The 17,224-nt window shown below is 47.8% G+C and overlaps 3 protein-coding genes across 8 annotated transcripts in view; 1 reads left to right on the plus strand and 2 right to left on the minus strand.

Annotated features, from left to right (window-relative positions):
- Positions 1 to 2,576, plus strand: part of SNED1 (sushi, nidogen and EGF like domains 1) — an 88,034-nt gene extending 85,458 nt beyond the window's left edge. For all 4 annotated transcript variants that reach the window (XR_004176730.1, XR_002516458.2, XR_004176731.1 and 1 more), the window contains one exon: positions 1,142 to 2,576. The gene's annotated coding sequence lies outside the window, so the exon portion shown is untranslated. The remainder of the gene's footprint in view (positions 1 to 1,141) is intronic.
- Positions 2,577 to 4,884: 2,308 nt separating this feature from the next.
- Positions 4,885 to 12,094, minus strand: MTERF4 (mitochondrial transcription termination factor 4). The gene is made up of 4 exons (XM_009183536.4): positions 11,607 to 12,094; positions 8,753 to 9,251; positions 6,604 to 6,788; positions 4,885 to 5,849 (listed from the first exon to the last, which is right to left on the minus strand). Exons 1-4 carry the CDS (start codon positions 11,625 to 11,627, stop codon positions 5,448 to 5,450), a joined length of 1,107 nt encoding a protein of 368 aa, XP_009181800.1. The 5' UTR covers positions 11,628 to 12,094; the 3' UTR covers positions 4,885 to 5,447.
- A 3,394-nt stretch (positions 12,095 to 15,488) lies between these two features.
- The window catches only part of PASK (PAS domain containing serine/threonine kinase), a 47,680-nt gene continuing 45,944 nt past the window's right edge, over positions 15,489 to 17,224 (minus strand). The window contains exons 16-17 of one of the 3 annotated variants that reach the window (XM_021924452.2): positions 16,747 to 16,893; positions 15,489 to 16,108 (exon numbers count right to left, since the gene is read on the minus strand). In XM_021924452.2, the coding sequence (XP_021780144.1) occupies positions 15,951 to 16,108; positions 16,747 to 16,893 (305 nt within the window). In that variant the 3' untranslated portion in view covers positions 15,489 to 15,950. The remainder of the gene's footprint in view (positions 16,109 to 16,746; positions 16,894 to 17,224) is intronic. The other 2 variants (XM_021924453.2, XM_021924451.2) reach the window with 2 other exon arrangements.

The raw sequence follows: 17,224 nt of genomic DNA on the forward strand, positions 1-17,224 counted from the left end.
TTTTTTATAGGTAGGAGTACACTCTAAAATCATGATGAAGAGTATAGTAAATACATAAACCAGTAACATCACAAATTATGATCAAGTATTATGTACTGTACATAATTGTATGTGCTAGACTTCTATACACAGGGCAGTGCAATAGGTTTGTATACACCAGCATCACCACAAACACACAAAGAATTCTTCTAGCACTTTGGGAGGCCGAGGTCAGTGGATCACTTGAGATCAGGAGTTTGAGACCAGCCTGGCCAACATGATGAAACCCCGTCTCTACTAAAAATACAAAAATTAGGCATGGTGGTAGGCACCTGTAATCCCAGCTACTCAAGAGGCTGAGGCAGGAAAATCACTTGAACCCAGAAGGCAGAGGTTGCAGTGGGCTGAGATTGTGCCACTACACTACAGCCTGGGCAACTGAGCAAGACCCTCTGTCTCAAAAAAAAAAAAAAACAATTTTGTACCATGGCTATGACCTCAGCTCCACTGTAATCTCATGGGACCACTGTCATGCGTGCAGTCCTTCATCATATGGTGCCTAACTGTACTAGAATTAAGAATCCACAAACATAATTTGGGTTTGAGATATTTATATGGTGGTAAGTCACCTGAAATATTAATGTATCTTTTTAAAAGCTTGCCTAGCACATCCACTCCCATAAAAACAAATCAGAAACCCCCAATTAATTATCAAATACTGGCTTATAGAACACCTATTCTTGAAATAATGGAGAAAACACACAAAAAAGCAGGAAACAGAAACACACGCACCCAGACACCTGTCCAAGAACAACATGAGAATTCACTTCAACCCAGAGCAACTTGACGCAGCCGTGCCCTTGGAGAAAAGACCGAGTCATTACTGGGAGGAGGAGGGCAGGGTAGAGGAACAGCCTGTTGATTTCCCATTTAAAAGTTGTAATGCTGAGCCCACCTGTTCCTAAAGATGGGGATGTAGTCAGTGGAGGCTGCCCCTCCCCGTGTGCACTGCCATATGGTAGAATCCTGGTGCTCTAAGAACGCAGGGGCCTCTGGATGACAGAGGCCCTGAGGGCCACTAAGAGAAACAGGATGCAGCCCATTTAAAGGAGTGGGAATGCCTATCATTCTCCTCATGCTTCACTTTGTTTTCTCTTCAAAGGATTTAAGACATTCTTGTTACACTCCACCAACCTCACGAGTTTCTAAAACCCAGGAAGATGAGGTCTAAAAACTGGATGAAAAAGGACACCCTGAGAGAAAAGGTCCTCGCTGGAGTCGGTCCCCTCTGGGACCTCTCTCCTCACGCCTCTAGAAGACAGATGGCCAGGCCTGTGCACACACCAGCCCGCCCTGAGAGTCCCCTCTGGGACCAATCACCTATGAGTCCTGCGATGCATTAAGCAGCCTGTGCCCTCACCCAGGCTGCTGTTCCCAAAGGTGTGGTCTGTGCCTCTGCGGATGGGATGACAGCTGGCCATTCCCCGGGATCAGTGAGGCTGTCAGCCTTGCTTCTGCAGTATTCGGAAACCTGTTCTTACACTCCAAAGCCAGAGAAAGAATTCTGCCTTCGAGGCCTAATAAATTGAGAAGGAACCGTGATGGACCACTTCCAAAACAGAGATGGGGGGCAGCGGCCGAAGGGCAGAGACCAGGTGATGCTGGGAGGAAAGCCGGGTTGCAGACACAGCCGCCCCTGCTCTGGTCCTTCAGCGTGTTTATGATGCTCGTGCAGGTCGACAAGCCATCCTACGGACTAGGACAATTCAGAAGAGGAAATGGTAACACGAAGGTGGAGTTCAGACTCTCAGACAACAGCAGGGCTGGCAGCGTTTCTCTGTAAAGGGTCAGACAGTATTTTCAGCTCTGCAGACCAGAGGTCCCTGCAGCTACAGCGCAGACACAGCCACAGGCGTGGAATTGAACGGCTGTGGCAATGTTCCAATAAAAACTTATTTACAATAACAGGTGGGGGCCAGATGGGCCCATGGGCCATATTTGGTGAACCCTGTTCTATGAGATCACCTAGGCTTCAGCCTTCAACAGTGGAAGCCATCCCTGAATGACAACTCACAAGGGCATCAAAGACCCCTGAATTTTCATGGAAAAAGCTATCCAGACCCCTACTTGGAAAGCTAAGGCACACTGCCGCGAAGCAGCAAGGACGCCTTACAAGTCTCAGTGCAACAGAGACAGACACCTGGGCTGGGCTGGACAATGTTTAAGGTTCCTATTAGTCCATGACTCGAGTAATACTGTTTTAGGCTATCGGGTCGTAAACACGATCTTAGACATCCCCATCTTCAGAAGCAGGAAAGTGCGGCACCTCAGCACACCCGCTTCCCACCGTGCTGCAGAGCGGCTGTCTTCCCCTGCGAATGTTTCAACCAGAGCAGCCGATCGCACCTCCTCTCATGTTGAGCCTCACGATGGCTGACCCAGCGGGAAAGCCGGCGCCCTGCCGCACCGCCCTGACTGCAGAGCCAGCATTCCAGCCACAGAGGGCCTCCTTCCTTTCATCTTTTATAAAAATGTGTTTTGAAGAGTTAGAGTATATTTTAGGCTTTTTATCTTTATTAAAATTTCATGTGCATGTGTCTGTGTATTCTGCAATTTGTCATTTTCAGAAGGAAGGAACAGGCAATTCGAGAAGTCTCACCTTCACCCCCGAACTGCTCCCCAGTCTCCAGACCCTCTTGAGAGCTGAAGGTGGAGCTCGGTGAAGGGTCTTGAGCTCAGTGAAGGGTCACTGGGTGAACCGAGAGAAAACCACGTTCAGAAACACGTACTGCGGACTTCCTGCAGCCCTGGGACCCGTCATTGTTTGTCCATGTAAGCTACAGCATTACTAGCAGATGCTAAGATCGAGTGATATCACTGGAAAAGTAGGTGAATCTACTAGGAAACTTTCTACTCCCTACTAGGACCTCAAACCCCTCAGCCACACAGCAAATGCCAATATGCTCCCATGTTAGCTTAGAAGCCTTTGTGTCAACGAGAACTGGCTCCTGAGTCCCAAGCTTGGTGCTGTGCTGTCACAGGACTCGTCTGCTGGGATGTTTTACACATTAAATATCTAGTAAAAAGACTTCCTGGTGCTCAGGAATTACAGTTCGTTCTTGAAACATTCCAAAGAGGCCACCACAGCGTTTCCCACGTGGCTTCTTTTAAAAACTCAAATGGCTTCCTTGAAAATACTCAAAGTCCACCCAAGGACATTAGTAATAACAGAATCAGAAAACTGTCAGGAGCATAAAGATTTATTTCTGTATCAAAATGAAAGAAGCAGTCATGAGTTGCTGAATTACCCATTTGCTAATGAAACTGGGATGGACTGATCATCTAACCAAGTGCAGATAGAGGATTCTACTTAGTCCTCTGATCGGGCACAAGAACAGCAGCCTAGGTTCTGGGGAGAGTGGCAGTGACCGGGATGCCACATGGAAGAGAAAATGAAAACACTGGCACAGTGAAATGTCTCATTTCCAAACAGTTTTGCCTATGGCCAAGCAAGGCAATAAAGACAAACTCTCCCTTTTCCCCATTGCATGTGGGCTACCAGGTACAAGTAAGGGAATCTTTGCTCTGCCCACTGTCCTCCAGTGGAGAACCCAACAGGCAAGGGCCCCACTCAGGTGTCAGCTCACCTCCTGCACCTCCCCTTAGCAGGAACTCCTTCCACTGGCAAACGACTCTGACTCAGCTGTGGCGATGTGGAGGGAGTCACCGAGCTGCTTTTCTTTTGCAAAACAAGTCTTTTTCTTTGCAGTCACACTCTAAGACAAGGCTGCTGGAGAAAACAAAAGCACCTAGACTTCAGTGCCAAATCCCCACAATAGCATGCAGCTCACACCTACCAAGGGTAGTCCAGTGCATAGGGGAAAGGAACCCTGCTGAAAAACCAGCTCCTGGCCGGGCGCGGTGGCTCAAGCCTGTAATCCCAGCACTTTGGGAGGCCGAGACGGGCGGATCAGCAGGTCAGGAGATCGAGATCATCCTGGTTAACACCGTGAAACCTCGTCTCTACTAAAAAAAAAAAAAAAAAAAAAAAACAGCTCCTTATTTTTCTTTTAAATAAAATAATACTATCCTAAGTCCATTTACCATCTGAAGTTGTCACGAGTGAACAGTCACATTACTTGATTGGACCAGGCCTTAGATGAGTTTCTCAGGCTCAGCACTGACATTTTAGGCCAGATCATTCTCTCTTGTGGGGCCATCCTGTGCACTGTAGGATGTTTTATAACATTCCTGGCCTCTACCCACTAGAATCTACCAGATCCTAGAATCTAGTCGATCCTAGAATGCTACCAAGGAGACTTGAATTTTGGTCCTGTCATCAAAAATGCTCTCTGCATCAATCCTATGCCAGTTTCCCCTAAGGAGGGGCTAACTGGAATGTTCTAGGATGTACCAATCCTCCAGGACCCTCTTAGAGCTCATGGCATCAGAGACAGGCCTCTACCTCAGGGATCATCCCTGGCTTACATCATATTCCTCTTCTCTGTTCCCAACACTTCAAATTGTTCTTTGGACTCACTGAGTTCCCTAAGGTGACACCCCCTCCCCCACCCCTACCTTGGGGGTCATGGAGCGCTCCCTGTGGCCCTGGCTTCAGCCCACCTGCTCCATACCCTGTGCTCTTCTCTGGTTCTCGAAGCCGTCTGTAACCAGGGCAGGGGAGATAACTGTATGGAACCATTCCCTGGCCTCCACCTGCCCCAGCACTCTCCAGGCCAGCACAGTCTACAGGGCCGGAGACACCAGGCCTGGAAGTGACCACTGGCCAAGAGCTGACATAAAAGCCAACCTCCCCAAACAGGAAGGGCCTGTTCTTCACAAAGATAAAGAAAACTGCCACAATGTTCTGCTGGCCTTAGGAAGCCTGCAAAATTAACCAATACATCACGAATCAACTTCCTTTTATTCTGCTGTACACTGAATGCCATCACGAAGCAATATACTTTTGGATTAAAAACAAGTATTTCTGTGGAAAACCTGCTACATGTTTTCATAAAATAAAGTGCTATGATGTACTAAAACCTCACGTTGCCTTCTCGTAATTTTATTTTTATCACTAGAAGGAAATATAAAGTGATTCCTGAACCAGAAGAATGAACCCCATCTTCCAACTGTCACAGAATTATCACCAACATATTCAAAAGAGAAAAAAATAAAACCAAATGTTGATGTATTGAGTGCCCTTGATTTGAAGAGCTCAAAGTAAGTATTCTATTCAGGATGGGACAGGGCCTTCCTCACAGACACCTGACAACAGATCAAACATGCATTTCCTGTTTCCGGTTTGGTTTGATCTGTCTGCCTCTCAGGTGACTTATAATTTTTTTCATCAAGAGACCAGTTTTAGAATAAAAAATAACTTAAGAAGATTCAAGTAAAGGACCCAAAAGCTTTAAGAGAATGAAAAGCTTCCTTGGTATCTCTGGGCCCTTGCTCTAGGCCTTCCATCACAGCTGTTCCTCCTCCTCGTCGTCCTCATCCTCATCATCATCCTCCGCCTCGTCGTCGTCCTCATCATCTTCATCCTCATCTTCATCCAGACTTGCCCTTTTGTCATCAGATGTGCTGCTGTCAGACTCCTCCTCCTCCCGAGCCAGGAGCTTCTTAAAAACCTCAAACTCCTCAGCAGAAGAACAGGCTGTCCTGGCCAAAAACTCGGCTTCTGAAACTCTGAAAATGTCCTTGACCAGTGGGTTAGGGATCTGTGTCTGCCCCTTCTTGTCAGGGGTTTGGAACCGTCCCAGGCGCTCCAGGTAAATGTGTCTCTGCTTAATCTTGGTTAGTGAATACTGCAGGTACTCACTCTTCACAATGTCTGCATGCTTCACGCCCATCCTGAAGTACGCGTACTGGAAGACACAAACACACCCAGGAGTCCCAGATACAGAGCCCTGAGACCGGCCACTCTGTAAACCACATACACTTCTGCTGGACAAAAGGACTCAAAAATAATCGCCTCACTGGTGACAGCAGAATACCCACTCTAGGACACTGGCATTTGTGTGACAGAGGGCAGTTTCGAAACACTTTCGAATTCATCCTGAGAAGCACGGAGCAGGAAATAAAGGGGCAGGAGGGAGAAGGGGCAGGAGGGAGAGGTGGTATTTTTCTTTAAACGGGGAAGGAAAAGAATGAATATGGAAAGAACAGGCAAAACATTCAGAAAACATCTAGAAATTCCACCTAAGTTGTCCTAATTGTTACTAAAAAGTTGGACAACTGTTAAAATTACATTTTCAAAATCAACATGCAAAACCAATTCTGAGGACAGGACGGTTTCAGCTGTTTTAAAATTAGCTATTTCAGAGTCCCCACTTAGACTCTCAGAATAGGACTGGATCATTCATTATTAATGGCAGAAAAGTTGAAGAATAGGTTTGATCTGTAATAAATTAAAGAACCAGAACCAAATTTTCTTTGGCTAATGTACGCAGAGAATCTAGTCTTTCACTTCCTCCACTCAAATGAGGTGTCTGAGGCTTCTTATCCATATAACTGAGCCTTACTACATTTGAAAAACCTGAAAAACTTGCTGTTACTACAGTAATCATGCTATCAGTCATTCTCACCTGAAACCACGCTAAAGGTATCAGTCATTCTCACCTGAAACTTGTATTCCAGTTGACCCAGGTCCTCTCGAAGAACATAGGGGCAACTGTGCAAAATCTTGGTGACTTGCTGTACCGTGAAAAGGCACTTCTCCTTGAGAAGCCTGACAGTGTCATTAATGTCCTGCTGACGCATGGTGAAAATTTCAGGGCAACAGTAAAGCACCCTCTTTAATTTCCCTGCAGAACATTCAAAAAAGGTAAGCACATAATTTCAGGATACTCCAGAAACCCAAGGAGCTAGCTGCACCCAATTTAAGTCCACATTTAAAAACAAACAAGGCTCCTCTCCTTCCACAGAGCAAGTGGCAATTTCAGATCTAACTTCCCAGAAGCACCATGGAAATAATCCATCTCCCCACCGACTTCCTGACACTCCTCAGACTCACCAGCCTTGCCTCCCTGTGTTCCTGCTTTATTCTGGCCTCCCACCTGAAAGGTGCCAACTTTGTATTTTGGGTCTCCTCTTGCCCTCCTCACTTGGAAAATAATTTCCCAGGCATTTACTGGAAAGATCAGAGAGTAACATGGGAGGAACCGTATTTGGGGTTTGGGTTGATGTTTTCTTCTATAATACAATAGTCATTGAAGCATTCACAACTAACATTCTCAAGCTGAACTCAATGAAAAGGAGTTTCATCATCATCCTAACAGTAATAACAACAATAGTAATCATGAGGACACACACCACCAACGCTGATGTCCTGGTTACCAGGGTCACCATATATCTTCTCCCAGCCAGGGCGCCTTGAGTGAAAGAGGCCCTATTAAAACTGCACTAACGGTGTAAACAGGGACTATTCCAGGCCTTCCTAGGGATAGCTGAGCAAAATTCAGTAATTGGAAACTTAAAGTCAACTACTTAAACTGTTAATTAAAATTTTCCTAACATTTGAGTTAGTGATTATCTCAATGTGTGAGGAATTTCAGGAGTTTAGGTTTATCTTCATCTCTTAAGGCTGTACTGAGTTTGCTAATTAATAACCACTGCACATAATGTATTAAGTTTAGACTTTTAGATTACACTGTAAGAGAGAATCTGTTAAGAAAAATATACAAGGCTACCTTTTTCTTATCTTCTAGAGAAAGAGGCCTGTAGAGATGCTGTGAAATGGTGGGTCCTAAACCTTCTACCCCTGCCTCAAAAAAAAATCTTACCAGGAAGAGTCAATCATGCAAAGAAGTAATAGTGTAACTCCTCTGGTCAAAGTGGGTAAGGGTCCTTGGAGACCCCCAACTCCTCCAGAAGGCCCTTAAAGAGATTCAAGGAACTCTGAGCATCCTTGAGATGTGAATATTGTTAGAGGCAGGAGTGGAGGGTAAGTGGAAGGGAAGGTTACTCCACCAGTTTCCCAGGAACCTGGCAAGATCTCTCATGTTCTACAGTAAATCTAAACACTCGGCTGGAATCTGTCTTTACAAGAGATGTTGGTTTGACATCACATCACAGAGACAGAGCACTAAGACCATTTCATGTTGATTTAAACATCAAATGTTATATGTACATATATTTATCAACATCACATATCAGCATCAACCCACCGAACACATACCATGTGCCCACCACAGCAGTAGGTGCTAAAGACCCCACAGTGAACAAGGCAGACAAGAGTCTCTGCTCTGGCACTCAATTTTTCCTTCTAGTCTTAACTCCTCCTTCCCTCTCGAAATGTATTCTGCACAGAAGGCCATTCCTACTCCTCACCTCCAAGCCGAATTATACATTCCTCTCCAGGAACACTGACATACTCAGAAAGCTTCCCTAATCCATCTCACCTTAGGCTGTTCTTTCCCCAACTCTGGCTCCTCTCACATTATATAACATTTTTTTTTTTTTTTTTGAGACAGAGAGTCTTGCTGTCACCTAGGCTGGAGTGCAGTGGTGCCGTCTCAGCTCACTGCAACCTCCGCCTCCTGGATTCAAGCGATTCTCATGCCTCAGCCTCCCAAGTAGCTGGAATTACAGGCACGTGCCACCACGCCCAGTTAATTTTTGTATTTTTAGTTGAGTCAGGGTTTCGCTATGTTGGCCAAGCTGATCTTGAACCCCTGACCTCAAGTGATCTGCCTGCCTCGGCCTCCCAAAGAGCTGGGATTACAGGCATGAGCCACCGCACCCAGCCAAAATCTGCATCTTCTTGTACCTTCTCCAAGCCCAAGCTTTCGCAGGTAACTGGAGCGCTTCCTCATTTGCATAATAGGCAGTTTCAATAACTGGGGACTTTTCTTCAAGACCACATACACAGGCTCTGGATTCAGACCCAAGAGAATAAATTCTGAAATGATGTCCAGCAACTGTTGAGGACTGGCACCTGGTTGTATACTGAGCAATTCATTAATATGGGCATTGCTGAAACCCATGTCCAGGAGGGAACTGATGACCCTCTCTAGCTCCAAGGACCCTTGTTCCACAGGAGTCCTCTGCTTCTCGAGGAGGCACTGAACACGATTCCTCCTGCACTCTGGTTCCTGCACATAGTTATTGGATCTAACACAAGATAACTCCTCAGTGACCCCTCCATTGGAGGCTGTAGTCAGTTTGCGCAACAAGGAAGCTGTCATCCTTCTCTGTTCTCCAAGATGAGGAGTCTGCCTAGCCATCCAGGCCCAGGTGAGGGGGATCAGGCGGTGCCAATCAAGGACCTGTAAGACACAGGACCAAAAGACAATTAATTCCTCACTATCCCAGTGTAATGGACACCACAAGACTTTTGAGCCAGAGTACTTACTGCCTTGGTTCCACACAAACATACAGTTTTTAAAGCAATCTGCAAAATCATATCTGAACTTAAGCTACAGAGAAGGAAGCTCACATAGAGAGAACAGGGTACTTCAAGGTCACAGAGATGGGAGTCAAGCAGGTACAATATTGTTAGCTTTTGTAGCTTTAAGGACGGAAGCAAAGACATGGAGGAAGAGGGAAAAACCAGGTCACCTGGTCATGTGTGCCAGAAAAGACTGGACCTCAGACTACTTTCCCGATTCATGTTCTTAAATTCATTCCACGAGAAGAATCTTGTGGGATAGAGTTGGCCCTTGAACAACAAGGGTTTGAACTGCTCGGATCCACTTATATGTGGATTTTCTTCCACCTCTGCCACCCTTGAGACACCAAGACCAACCGCTCCTCTACCTCCACTTCAGCCTAAAGACCTTATGAGGATCTACTTCCTCTTAATGAATAGTAAATACATTTTCTCTTAGGATTTTTGTTTGTTTTTTGAGATGAGGTCTCACTCTGTTGCCTAGGCTGGAGTGTAGTGGTGCAATCATGGCTCACTGCAGCCTTGACCTCCCCAGGCTGAGGTGATCCTCCCACCTCAGCCTTCTGAGTAGCTGGGACTACAGGCGCACACTACACCCTGCTAATTTTTGTATTTTTTGTAGAGACGGGGTTTTGCCCTTACGATTTTCTTAATAACGTTTTCTTTTCTCTAGCTTATGTTAAGAACACAGAGCGCAGTAGATATACACGATATGTGTTAACGGACTGTTTATGTTGTCGGTAAGACTTCCAGTCATGAGTAGGCTATTAGTAGTTGAGTTTTAGAGAAGTCAAACATTATACACTGATTTTTCAACTGGTGTCGGGGCGGTCTGGTGCCCCTAACTCCTGTGTTGTTCAAGGGTCACAGTAGTTAGTCAACTTGCATACACAATTCCAGTTGACTCAAAAGTCTTCAGCTGTTCAGGATGGTGCTTAACAAACTATGCACAAATCATCCAGGCACTCTAAGCCAGCAGTCTTCAACCTTTCTGGCACCAGGGACTGCCTTCAAGGAAGACAGTTTTTCCACAGACTGCTGAGGGGTTTCAGGATGATTCAAGCACATTACAGTTGTTGTACACTTTATTTCTATTATTTTCACGTTGTAATAGAAGATGAAATAATTATACAACTCACCATAATGTAGAATCATTGGGAGCCCTGAACTTGTTTTCCTACAACCAGAAGGTCCCATCTGGGGGTGATGGGAAACAGTGACAGATCATCAGGCATTAGATTCTCATAAGGAGCACGCAACCTAGATCCCTCAAAGGCGCAGTTCACGATAGGGTTCGCGCTCCAGTGAGAGTCTAAGGCGGCTGGTCTGACGGGAGGCGGAGCTCAGGCTGCAATGCCAGCGAGGGGAGCGGCTGTAAATGCAGACGGAGTTTGGCTGGCTCACTGCCGCTCACCTCCTGCTGTGCAGCCTGGTTCCTAACAGGCCAGGGACCCGTACCGAGGGTTGGAGAACCCCTGCTCTAAACCCTTCACATCGGTCCCAACCCCTTCTCCAGCGTCATCGACTGTCGCCCCGGGGCCAGCCTGCCAAGCCCAAGCTCTGGCTGCTCTCCAGCCTCCCCTGTCCAGATGCTGCCTCCGCCAGGAACACCGGGCAGTCGCTGGGCTCAGAGGGCGCAGCCCGGGAAACTGGGCTCGAGCCTAAAGACCTTTATGCGGATTCCGCTTCCTTTTAATGAATAGTAAATACATGTTACCCTTTGTGAAGTTCAAACTCTTGTTCAAGAGTCAACTCAGGCCGGGCGCGGCGGCTCACGCCTGCAATCCCAGCACTTTGGGAGTTCGAGGCGGGTGGATCACCTGAGGCCAGGCGTTAGAGACCAGCCTGGCCAACACGGTGAAACGCCGTCTCTACTAAAAATACAAAAATTAGCCGGGCATGGCGGCGGGCGCTGGTAATCCCAGCTACTCGGCTGAAGCAGAATTGCTTGAACCCAGGAAGCGGAGGCTGCGGTGAGCCGAGATCGCGCCACTGCACTCAAGCCTGGCGACAGAGCGAGACTCTGTCTCAGGAAAAAAAAAAAAGTCAACTCTATACCCCACAAAAATTGAGCAGAGCCACGGGTCCAGGATGCCAAAACCAGGTCACCGTGCACGGACCTCCAGAAGGGCTCCACGACCTGGCCGTGAAACACCCGGCGGCCGCGGTTCCTCTGCGTCGCTGCCCGCCCATCTGCCACCTGGAGAAGCCCCCGCGCCCAGCGCGACCTCACCTGACGGCCGAACGCAGCCATGGCGCGGATGAGATGGCGACAGCTACGGCGCCGGAAGCAGCCGTCCTCCCCGGTCCTTCACTTCCGGCCCCCGGTCCGTCACCACCGCAGTTCCCAGCGCCAGCGCGGTGCTGGTGGATCATGGTCCCGGCCCGTAGCTGTGCTGAGCCCTCACGACCCCGCGGGGCTCGGGTGTCCCGGGGCCGCCCCTCCGCAAAGCCGGGAGGCCGGAGTCGCGCCTGTCACCGCCCCGCCGCCTCTGCCGCAGCCTCAGTCCTCGGGGGCGTCGGCGTCCGGTCGTTCCCGTTGCACTGCCCGTGTCCCGCTTCGCAGAGCTCTGGGCTGGGTGAACGAATGGGTCGTCCTGGCCCATACTCGTGTTTCAGGTGACCTGAGAATTCCTCTCAAGGGGACAGGTAGATACAGGGAGAGGGGAACTGGTTCCTTGCTTCAGGAACTTCACCCGAGAGCGCAGAAATCCTTCCCGAGGCAGGAAAAACGGATTCCGTTCCAGATAGAGATATTTAAGATTTCATTGTGTAAAAATCTGTATTCACCGTGAACAGCGGGGCCACCTACGCACAAAAAGAAGTCTTTACCGCTTTTATTTCTTTTTTACTCTCAGCCAGTGGAAGATGAGAATTTGCCGTTTTTAAAAGACCCAAGTAAAATGACAGGAATTACGGCACATTTCCCTTTATAAGCAAGAGCCTTCCCAACTTAGAGGTCTGGTTCCCTGTTAGGATGAAATACAGTAAAGTTACAGCCGAATGTGTATTCATTCTTAAATTTCCTCTGTCGACATGTTTGAGGATAAGAGCGTAGGCATCTTTCAAAAGGTGATGTTTGTGAAGAATAAAAAGGTGTGCTTTCTCAGCTGCCTAAATCCTGCCACCAAAGCCTTAATTTATAAGCATTTCTTGTTTTATCCACTTCATTCTGGACTGACATAAAGGATTTGATTCTTGCATGGGTATACATTTACATATCTGCTCTGCGCCAGGCACGGAGTTGGGTGCTAAACTGTTTCTGTAAAACTATCTTTTGACAAAAGGATTATATCAAAGAAAAGTAAGGTTCCAATCTGTGTAGAACTAAAGAATTGGTTGCTTTGGCAGGGTGCAGTGGCCCACGCCTGTAATCCCAGCACTCTGAGAGGCTGAGGTAGGAGGATCACCGGGCTCAGGAGTTCAAGACCAACCTGAGCAACACAGGAAAACCCTGTCTCTACAAAAAACAAAAACTAGCCGGGAGCAGTGGCCTGCACCTTAGTCCCAGCTACTCAGGAGCCTGAGGTGGGAGATCACTTGAGTCCACGAGGTTGAGGCTGCAGTGAGCCGTGATTGCACCACTGCACTCCAGCCTGTGTAACAGAGCAAGACCTTGTCTCAAAAAAAAAAAAAAAATTGGTTGCTTTTGTTGTTTGTTACACTGTAATTTTCTTCTCAAAATACTTAGCTGTCAACATCTCACAATAAATTGTGTTACTGCTACACCAAAAGCCTAAGAAAATCCCATGAGCCACACCAACTCCCTGGAAAGAATCAAGGAACCTGAACAGGTTATCTAGCTCTAGAAATAAAATGACAGCTGGGACACAGGGATTACTATGAAAAATTGATATGAGGCCAGGTGCGGTGGCTCACGCCTGTAATCCCAACACTGAGAGTCCGAGGTGGGCAGATCACCCAAGGTCAGGGGTTTTAAGACCAGCTTGGTCAACATGGTGAAACCCCGTTATCTACTAAAAATACAAAAATTAGCCAGGCATGGTGGCGGGCACCTGTGGTCCCAGCTCACTCAGGAGGCTGAGGCAGGAGAATCGCTTGAACCTGGGAGGTGGAGGTTGCAGTGAGCCAAGGTTGTGCCATTGTACTGCAGCCTGGGCAACAAGAGTGAAAGTATGTCTCAAAAAAAAAAAAAAAAATTGACATCACCTTCAGTCTTGTGTGAAAACTTTGCTCTTTTGAACCATACTTTAAAAATATGCAGTGGGCTGGGCACAGTGGCTCATGCTTGTAATCCTAGCGCTTTTAAGAGGCTGAGATGGGTGGATGACCTGAGGTCAGGAGTTCAAGACCAGCCTGGCCAACATAGTGAAAGCCTGTCTCTATTAAAAATACAAAAATTAGCCGGGTAACGTGGTAATGCACACTTGTAATCCCAGCTACTTGGGAGGCTGAGGCAGGAGAATTGCTTGAACCTAGGGGATGGAGGTTGCAGTGAGCCGAGATTGCACCATTGCACTCCAGCCTGGGTGACAGAGTGAGACTCCATCTTAAAAAAAAAGAAAAGAAAAAAAATGGAGTGGAAAAATTGTCAGCCTCAGCCTCAGAACTTTCCTCTCTGGGTTCTTTCTGCAAAGAACATTTGCAAAATACCAGACCTTCCACTGCCATCAAGTCAGATGAACTTTAATTATTGTTTCTTATAAAGAAAGAACAGTTCTTGGAAAGCTGGGACTTCGCATTCTCAACCCATTAAACACCTCTCTGAAAACACCATTCTGGCCAAGCGCGGTGGCTCACGCCTGTAATCCCAACACTTTGGGAGGCCGAAGTGGGTGGATCACGAGGTCAGGAGTTTGAGACCAGCCTGGCCAACATAGTGAAACCTCATCTGTACTAAAAATACAAAAAATTAGCCAGGCATGGTGGTGGGCACCTGTAATCCAGCTACTCGGGAGGCTGAGGCAGGAGAATTGCTTGAACCTGGTAGGCGGAGGTTGCAGTGGGCCGAGATCGCACCATTGCACTCCAGCCCGGGTGACAGTGTGAGACTGTCTCTAAATAAATACATACACACCATTCTATAACATCCTCTGTGTTATAAGCATCATAAACACTACAAAGTAGAGTTCTTAAAACATCAGAAAACTCATTTGAATTCTGAAGAGTAAACATCACTGACTTTACTACACACCTCTAAAACCCTTGTACCTTTAATGTCCCTGATAGAGAAGGATCCTCCTCCCACAACTCCCTACCAACTCCTTCAGTCACTTGTGGTGGCAGCAAGGCTTAGGCAGCACTTTCTGAAGAAAGGGATGGCAATATCCCATATCCTACTAGATGGGACTAAAATTTGCTCTGATCATCCTAAAACAGTTGAGTGCCTCCTAAATAACCACTAGAAATAGCTCAGAACCACGCTAGGGGCAGCCTGGCCCCCAGGCAGCTTCCAGAGGGTTCTGGGCAGGAGTCTCACAATGTGGAAAAACAGCCTGCAAGTGATGACATGTGGGAAAAGGGTGGGGGTTTAGGTTTTGGGTTTTTTCCTACTGTCTCAGCAGGGAACAAAAAATGAAAGGTTCTGCTCTCACCTCTAGCTATGCCCTCCTCTCTAACACAGACGTGAAATAAAACAATTGTAAGTATTTGACCTAGCCGAGTCTGTCTGAGGGGGGATGGACTGGAGCCTAAGAGAGGGAAGCAGCCAGTTGAGTATCTGAGAAACACCCTGGGGCCTGAGCAGCCCTGAGGAATAGACAGGGCTGGAGCCCCTCACATAGACCAGAGGTGGGGGCTGGGCCAGGAAACCCCTCACGTGGACGGAGGTGGGAGCTGGCTAGCCATGGGATGTTTGGGGACTGCTGGCAGTGAGCCAGTCACATGTTGACAGCAGAGTCTTGCTACAGAGCCCAGACAGAAGGGAGGTCCCTGAGACCACCACCCTCCCCAGTCTAACCAGATGGGAGTAAGCTTCAGAGCCCTAGACCCACCCCTGGCAGGGCCTGCTTGTAAAAGGAACCCCAGAATGGCCAAGGCTAGACTTCTCTCCAGCTGTGGCAAGTGGGGTGCACAAATGGAAAAATGAGGAAATCAAGCATTTCTCACATTTAGCACACGGGAACAGTTCACCACATCAAAGTCAGGATAACTGTTTACTAACAAAGGTGCTTTAATCTGAAAAGCGTTTGAGGAAATACATTAATGAAATAGTCTGGCTGTTTGACTAACCAGTTCTACAAATTTCACATATCCGTCACATCCATCGCTCAGATTAGCATGTGCCAAGTCAGAGGAAACAAAACAAACACATCTACAAAAGTAGAAAGAGAAAACTCATGCCTTCAGAGGCTCACAAATTAAAAGTCCTTTAATAATATAAAACAGGTGAACACTGGAATGTTTTTTTCTAGGTCATGGAAAAAGTTATTTCCAAATCTATGTAATAAGCCTAAAATAATACAGCATCACTGTCTTCTGGCGTTTATCAAACCTGGACATGAGTTTTTAGTAGGTGAACTGGGGATGCTTGAGAATGTATTTTCTCCAAACAGATGGAGCTGAAAACTGTATGATTTTCCAAACCAAGTGGAGAAAAGCAGCAAGAAGCTGCTGCTTAGCTGGTCAGCACACGGGGATCCCCAGGATGGAAACAGCCTTGGCCGTTAGGAGCCTCGCCTGGAACGGGGCTCCCACAAAGCTCCTGAGCCTGGGCCACTTCACTCAGGCTCCTGTTCCCCATCTCCAGACTCGCAGCGGACAGAACTCCACTTTCTGAAGAAAGAAGAAGGTAACTGTATCACGTACTAACATCTTAAGGTTCTAAAATACTTTGCTTCTCACCGCAAGAAGTCCTAGAACAAAAGCCTACAGGCGGGGCCCTCAGAAATCCCACTGGCAATGTCCCGGAAGTACAGATCCTGCCAAGGTAGGGATCTAAGCCCAGGGCCGTCAACAGCAGCTTGGTCCAAATGCTCTGAGCAACAGTTTTGGCTCTGTGGCTCTGTGGCCAGAGCCTTGTCTGAAGAGCCCTGGGCCCCCCAGGCTGCTAGAGAATCACACTCAGCATCAGTGGCCTCATCCTCCCCTTCGGCCCAATCAGACCATCACCAGCTGCATTCCTCAAACCATCTTTGAGGGTTCTGACCCCTTCTGCCAGGAGCTCCCATGGCACTTGCCCACCCTCCAAGGCCCAAAGCCACACCCTGAACCCCAGTGGTGTCCAGACGCCTCTGGACACAATCAAACCCCCTCTCACAGGTGACAGGTCAGCTTTAGGCCCTGACATTTGTGTCCAAGGCAGCATGGGGGAGAGAGCCTCCTTTTCCTCCTTTTGACCTAGGAAGGCAGCCTGGGGACCTCGTTATTCCAAGCAAAGTCACACGGGGCAGAGGGATGCTGAGAAGCCTCACCTGGCTTGTTTACTTGACACACCTCTTCCCATGTGTAGTCAGCAAGATTCACAGGCTGTGTTACCCACGGGTCTGTCACCAGCTTCTCCAAGGTGATGCGCTTCTCAGGGACTGGCTGCAGCAGCCCAGACACAAGGCTCATGAGTTCTGGTGACACAAAGAACACAGATGGTAGATCCAGATTGGGATGAAGTGGAGAACATCTCAGATTCCTGGGTGCCCACCACTCGCCGCAGAGCCTCTGACTGGGCAGGAGGCGGCCCAGGGACCTCTAGTGCAGGGTCCAGCTGTGCTTGGAGAGAAGCTGCAGGAAACACTCATTGCCTCTGACATGAAAGCTTGGAGTTCAAGATGCTCTCACTCAACCAAAATCAGGCAGTGCAGAGGTTCCTAACTGGTCTGTTCTCAGGGGCTCTAGCTATGCAGAGCTGTGAATAACACGGGGTTAACATGACAGGTGAGGGGACACCGGCACAAG

Source organism: Papio anubis, chromosome 10 (assembly GCF_008728515.1).
Source record: "Papio anubis isolate 15944 chromosome 10, Panubis1.0, whole genome shotgun sequence".
NCBI lineage: Eukaryota > Metazoa > Chordata > Mammalia > Primates > Cercopithecidae > Papio > Papio anubis.

Bases quoted from the DNA above. Each gene is read 5' to 3' on its own strand.
- MTERF4 (XM_009183536.4), bottom strand. From the start codon at position 11,627: ATGGCTGCGTTCGGCCGTCAG. The intron at 9,252-11,606 runs GTGAGGTCGCGC...TGTGTCTTACAG, and splicing joins TGGCTGCGTTCGGCCGTCAG to GTCCTTGATTGGCACCGCCT. The intron at 5,850-6,603 runs GTGAGAATGACT...TGTGTCTTCCAG, and splicing joins AACTGGAATACAAGTTTCAG to TACGCGTACTTCAGGATGGG.